A 6,658-nucleotide genomic window follows, 5' to 3' on the forward strand; every position below is an offset into this window, starting at 1 on the left:
AGTGGGAGGAAGGAAATCGTATCCGTCGGCGCGTGCCAGCTTATGTCCTGGTAACAAACAATCCCCAAATCTCAGGGTCTTAAAACGTTTTTTTCTTTGTTTCATTTTCCTTCTCTGTTTTCTACTCACATGCCACACCTGTTACAAGACACGGTTACTTAGAGCCCCGGGCGGATGGAACAGCCACTGTATTGCTGGTTGCCATGGGGGACGGTGGGGGAGCTCTGGAAGGTCTCAAGACGGGAACTAAGTCATCCATTCAGAAGGGACCTTCCACTGAGGATTCTTTTTATTTTTTTAATTTGAGAGAGACAGAGAGAGAGAGAGAGAGAGAGAGGGAATCCCAAGCAGGCTCCACACTCAGTGCAGAACCTGACACAGGGCTCGGTCCCATGACCCTGGCATCATGACCTGAGCCGAAATCAGGAGGAGGATGCTCAACCGACTGAGCCACCCAGGCTTTACCCAAGCACAATGGGCCCGGGAAGTGCAGTCTTACCACACGCAGTGTGACCACAGCATGAGTGACCACGCGGAGGTGGACTGGAGGTGTCATGGGGACAGAGCTGAGAAATGCTGGGTGCCCTGGATGTCGGACAGAGAGGGACAGCCGGGAGTCGAGGATACTGACAGCGGTCACAGTAACAGCTCTCGCTCACAGAGGACCTACTATGTGCCAGCCACTGCTCTAAGTGTCTTATAAGGATTCGGTGGTTGCCGCCTCACAAAAACCCTGTGAGGAGATGACATCATGATCTTTATCACCATTGACGGGAAGTTGGAAACCTATTGCCTGTGGGTCAAATCCTGCCGCTTATCTGTTTTTGTACAGTCTGTGAGGCAACAATGGGTCTTACGTCTTTAAACGGTTGGGAAATTTTTGTTTCCTTTTTTTCTTTTTTTTTTTTAACGTTTATTTATTTTGAGGAGGGGGGGGAGAGAGCACAAGTGGGGGAGGGGCGGAGGGGGAGAGAGAATCTCAAGCAGGCTCCGTGCTCAGCGCGAAGCCTGACGCAGGGCTCGATCCCACGGGCTCTGAGGTCACGCATAACCTGATCCATGATCGAGAGCTGGACGCCCAACCGACTGAGCCACCCAGGCACCCCGAAATGGCCGGGAACATTTGTTTCAAAAAACAGTATCTCGTGGCCGTGAAAATCACGTGCAGTTCAACTTTCAGTGCACGGAAGTGAGGCATTCTCAGAGCACACACACGACGTGCTTGCCCGTGGCTGCTTTCTGCTACAAGGGCAGAGCCGCGTAGCTCCGCAGAGACCGCGTGGCCTGCAAAGCCTGTAATATTTGCTCTATCTGGCTCTTTACGGAAAAGGTTTGCCAACCCCCACGTCAGGTGAAAACCCGAGGCGCAGAGCGATCTAGCGTGTTGCACGAAGGCACCCACCGGCCGGACGTGGGGGGTTGAGCAGGAAGCCAAAGTGCGGCCGCGGCCCCGCCCCCCTCCCCCCCCCCCCCCACCGGGTGCCTCCGGCGCTCCCCACACGTCGGATCTGAGGGGCCGGGTTCCGTGTGGCTACGTAACTTGTAGACCTAAGAAACGTGCCGTGAAGAGCGGGCGTTTGGGGGGTCTCTTATACTTGGTGTCATCGGTGGGCAGTCTGATGAGTCAGCTGGGGGGAAAAGGCATCTCAAAGAGAAAAGGCACTTTTCGAGGAAAGCGGCTGGGAAGACAGCAGCATCTGGGGGAAGGAGAGAGGAGAGGGCCGAAGAAGCCTGAGCAAGGACCAAGGGAAGGCTGGGAAATCGAGGGAGGGGCAGCTGAGGAACCCGGCGATGGGAGGCAGGAGCCTGTGCCCCGCCCCCCCCCGCCAGCGGCCGATGGGTCACCGCGGGCATCCCGACTGCCCCGCGGCGAGTTCCCGCCGCGTGCAGCCGCCTCAAACAGCACACACGTGCCACACGGCGGTTCCGGAGGCCCCAGGTCCTCGGCGGGTCTCACGGGCTTTGCCCCCGCGAGGCCCACATTCCTTTGGGAAGCTCCAGGGGGCCATCTGCTCCCTGACGTCTTCGGCTTCCGGAGGCCACTGGCGTCCCCGGTCTCACGGTCCCTGCCACAATCTCCAGAGCCCGCAACACGGCCTCCTGACCCCGGCTTCCACGGTGCCACCCTCTCTGACGCTCCTCTCCTGCCTCCGTCCTAGAAGGACCCCGTGGCTGCCCTGGGGGCCCGCCTGGATGGCCCAGGACCGCCGCCCTACTTGAAGGCCAGTGGATGAGCCACCTTCCTTCTCTGTTGCCAACCTAACCTAGTCCCAGGCTCTGGGGATCGGGACGTGGGCGTCTCTGGGGGGAGCCGTTTTCTGTCCCCCACAGCTCCGGGGACACTAAAACTCACTGCCTTTGGGGCCCGCAGAGCATTTTCGGGTGGCTGTCTGCCTTTCTGGGGCCCTGAGGCAGAGGCGGTGCGCGAGACCCCCTAGGGGCGTCTCGTGGACGACAGTGCGTGTGGGCCACCCGGGCGCTCACCCAGCTGACCGCCTGGACCCAAGCCGCCCCGCCCACGTCTTCTCCCTCAAAGCCCCAACTGCTGGGCCCGAACCGGCCATGCGGAGCGCTCCATGCCCGGGCCTCTGGCCCTTTCTCCAGCGGTTTCTCTGCCTCACGCACCCCCCCTTCTTGAAAACCGCTACAGTGCCCTCAAGCGGTCGCTCCTTCTTGCTCCCCAGTGAGTGCCCGGGCCCTTGTCACACTGTCCCATGAATGGTCATTACCTGAGGTTCCTTGAGGGCAGATTCCAGGTTCCCCCAACTCCCTCTGCCCCTGCCCCTGCATTCTGCTTGGAGCCTGACCCGGAGGGGACATCCAGCAAATCGGTTTCCGGGAGGCAGAAGTCAAAGAGGGGCGCACGCTGATGCTCAATGGGCCGAGCCCATGGGGGTGAAGCCGAGAGCTTGTCCCGTCCGGGTCTAGGGAGAGCCGAGGACAGCTGGACATTTGTGGCTGGGGCTGTGTGTGTTGGGGGGGGGGGTGGATACAGGGAAGGGGAAGCAGAGACAAGGGGACGGAAGGCCTGGGTGGGGGAGCAGGGCACTTCCTCACGTGCCTGAGACTCTGCATTTCTGTCTTTGCCCGCCCAGGAGCACCCAGAGCCCGCCGGTCGGGGGAGCACGGCAGGACCCTCCTGAGCTCCGGCCTCCCCAGCATGGACCACTACTGCGAGGCCGTCAACCGTTCCAGCAATGACACCACAGGGATGTCTCCGGGGGCGCGGATGACCGGCCAGGTGCTCCTCCGGTCCATCACGGTGGTCGTGGCCCTCTGCGGGTTGGTGGGAAACGGGGCCGTAATCTGGCTCATCCGCGCGTCCGTCAGGAAAAACCCCTTCTCTGTCTACAACCTCAGTCTCGCCGCGGCGGATCTCATGCATCTGTGCTTGCAGATCGTGTTCTGCGCACGCCAAATCCTGAAGCCCTTCCTCCACCGCTGTTTTCACCTTCCCGGCATCCTTATGGTCCTCAGGTTCTCGTCCTACTTCACTGGCCTGGGTGTCATGACCGCCATCAGCCTCCAGCGATGTCTCTCCGTCCTCTTCCCTATTTGGTACCGGTGCCACTGCCCCAGGCACCTGTCGGCCGGCGTGAGCGCCCTCCTCTGGCTTCTGACCTTTCTGATGAACATTCTGAGAGGCCACGCCTGCGGCCAGCTGTCCAGCCCGACCACTCGCTTCTGCCCTGAGCTTGTGGCTATCACGGACGCGTGGGTCGTCGTCCTCTTTGTTACCATGGGCACATCCAGCCTGCTGCTACTCCGCCAAGTCCGCGGCAGCGCCCGCCTTCACCTGCCCAGAAGGCTCTACCTGGTTGTCCTCCTGACCGCCCTGGCCTTCTTTCTGTGCGGTGTGCCCCTCAGCATCATCAGGTTCCTGATATGGAAAGTGGAAAGCCAGACTCTCAATGACGTCAGCGTCCTCCTGTCTTGCGTCAACAGCACTGCGAACCCTGCCATTTACTTCTTCATCGGTGGCCTTCGGGGGCGGCCGCCAAAGGCGCCCCTCGCGGGGGTCTCTGGAGGACCCCAGGGGAAGAGACAGAGCCCGGGAGAGGCGCCGGCCCCGCCCAACGGAGAGGGCGGCCCCTGACGGGTGGCGATGCCCTGGTGGGAGTCACGCCTCCCCGGCAGCAGGAAGGAGAGCCCCCGGGTCAAGCCCCGGCAGGCCGAGTCCTGCGACAGCCTCCCCTTTATAGGCAAACCGAGGACAGACGGCCAGAGCAGACTCCCCGCGTGAAAAGGCGCATCTTCGGGCCCGTTGCAGCCCGCCGCCAACTCGACCTTCCGAAGTGTGTCGAGGGGACCGATGGAGTCACGCCTGGCCACGGCAGACGGTCGCTGCTTCCAGGCTTTGCCTGACTGCGACAACACTGCAAGTTTTCAGCTTTGCGCAAGTAACGCGGCTAAAATTCTTCTGGGCGCGGGTCGGTCCTTTGCAAATGGCACGCCCTTGTCCTTCGTCCATTTTTCTGGCCTGTTCTAGGGTCTCATGACGCTTTTTCTTCCCAGACTTCTGAGGGATTCACCTGCTGGATGCAATGTCTTCCCAAACTCTACTTTGGGCTTTAGAATTCCACTGAAACGGATCTTAGTGGACCGAGTTCTGCCTGGATGGGCCACACAAGGCCGGTCCCGGGCTTGGCTGCGTCAATAAACCCTTGGTGCCGGGAGACTTGTGTCTTCGTGAGGTCCCTTACATCGCTTTTGTTGTCGAGGGGCTCGTTTGGCCAAGGCTTCAGGACCTTCTGGCGGCAAGAAAGGCTCTAGGGGCTCGTGGTTCTTAGGAGCGTCCCCGGGACGTGACGAGTCTCCTGAGATCCCGGGTGGGCCCTGAGGTGAGGTCTCATCTTCCCTAGGAAGCAGGCTGGGTCTGGTCTGTGATGGGGCTGAAGAAAGCCAGCATCCCTCAGACACGGGCTTTTGGCTGCCGAGAGGGACCGCCAGCTTCTCATTAGCTGAGCTCTGGTGACCAGCCTATAACTGGGGGTGGGGGGGGGTGTCACTACCCTATAACTGGGGGGACACGACCCTATCTCTGGGGGGACATGACCCGGTAACCGGGGGACGCCGGTAACTGCAAGGACACCGTGACTGGGCTCGAGGATGTTCCACGGTGTGCCGTCCCCTCCCCAGGGAGTCAGCAAGGTGCCAGTCCCGCCCGTGACACCTGTGGGGTGACAAGGCCCAAACTAAGGGTGTCACCCTTGGTAGCCGTCCTCTCAGAGGGTGATGCTGTGACGTGAGGGTCCCTGCCTCAGCTGCTGACCCCACGCTCACATCTCCTGGGTCCCATCTGTCCCCACCCTCACGGGCCAAAAGCGCCCGCTCACCAGCTGTGCCGGAAACTAGCCCCGGGCGAGGGCGACACCCACCGGTGCACGGAGGCCACGTCAGTGCCAAGAACAGCGTTACCGGCAGGTGTTTGTTTCTGGATCCTCCCTGGTGGGGGGAGGACCGAGCTCTCCCCGGAGACAAAACTGCCTCTCGGCTTTAGGAGAGTCACCTTAATGGTGTCTCGTTATCACCAGGCGCCAATCTCTCCCGGTTCTGGGGCCAGGGTGCTGGTTGACGCGAGGGGCTCTCCACTCCTGAGCCGATCACCTGCCGGAGGCCCCGCCTGCTAACGCCGTCGCCTTGGGGGCTAGGACTTCAACATACGGATTTAAGGGGACTCAGACATTCAGAGCGGGGTTTGGGTCTCCAAGGCCAAGGCTTCTGGGGAATACCGATCAGATCACGAGCAGTAAACGGCTTTGCCTCGCTGTGTGAAAGGTCGTCTGTATGTTGGCTTACGTCACGAGATAAAGGGCCTCTGGGGGGTGGGGAGGAGTGGCTGTTTTGCTCCTCGGTCTGCAGGGGTCCTGGACTCCAGGCGTGGACACCGTCTCACGGTGGCGGCCTTGGGAAAGGGGAGGAATGTGTCACCCCCTCTGCTGGGGCCCACACCTTCAGTGCAGCCTGATTAATATTTAGCGGCCTCGCTGTCACTGCGGGAAGGTGAGGGGAAGGCCCACCCACAGGCTTCGTGGGCCCAGAGCCCGTGGCAGCAGCCCAGGAAAGGTCCCCTTAGAAGGAGGTGAGGACAGAGCCATCAGAGCCCAGGAGGGGTAGGTACGGGAGGGGCGTGTGCTGTTTGGGACTCTCCATTCATTCTTCCTACTTCTGTAACACCTCCTGGTCCTCTGGTGGCGGCGGGGGGTGGGTGGGGGGGGGGACCCTGGGGCACCTGACCCAACTGAGCAAATTCCCTGCTGGATTCAAACATGGGAGCTTGTGAGGCTGGGGCCAAAGCACCCTGATGTGCAGCATGAAGGAAGCCCGCGGAGGCAGAGAGGAGCCGAGCGGGGCAGCGGGGAGGAGAGAACCAAGTTCTAAGGACACGTGCACACCCTGGATCCAGCCAGACCTGAAGCCGTCCCAAGCCCTGCACTGCTCTGCACGTTAACCAAAACATTCTTTTCCTTGCTAACCAGTTTCTTTTCCCGGGTAAGGCTTTGGGCAGGGGCAGACCAGCACAGACCCCAAGCTGCCTCTGCCCCCTCCCGGGTGGTGTGGGGCCCCTCCCAGCCGGGCTTCGCTCTGCACCAGGGAGGCTGTGGAACTGAGGGGGGCCCAGGACAGGACCCTCACCCCACAAGGTAACGGACTCAGG

The 6,658-nt window shown here is 61.1% G+C and overlaps 1 protein-coding gene across 1 annotated transcript; it reads left to right on the plus strand.

Moving 5' to 3' along the window:
* The first annotated feature begins 3,019 nt into the window (after window positions 1-3,019).
* On the plus strand, window positions 3,020-4,096 carry LOC112852056 (mas-related G protein-coupled receptor member X2-like). Its single transcript, XM_025915534.2, has one exon. It carries the CDS (start codon window positions 3,161-3,163, stop codon window positions 4,094-4,096), a length of 936 nt encoding a protein of 311 aa, XP_025771319.1. The 5' UTR covers window positions 3,020-3,160.
* The last annotated feature ends 2,562 nt before the right edge of the window (window positions 4,097-6,658 follow it).

The sequence above is a fragment of the Puma concolor genome, chromosome D1, assembly GCF_028749965.1.
Source record: "Puma concolor isolate L17-30 chromosome D1, mPumCon1.1.hap2, whole genome shotgun sequence".
Taxonomy (NCBI): Eukaryota; Metazoa; Chordata; class Mammalia; order Carnivora; family Felidae; genus Puma; species Puma concolor.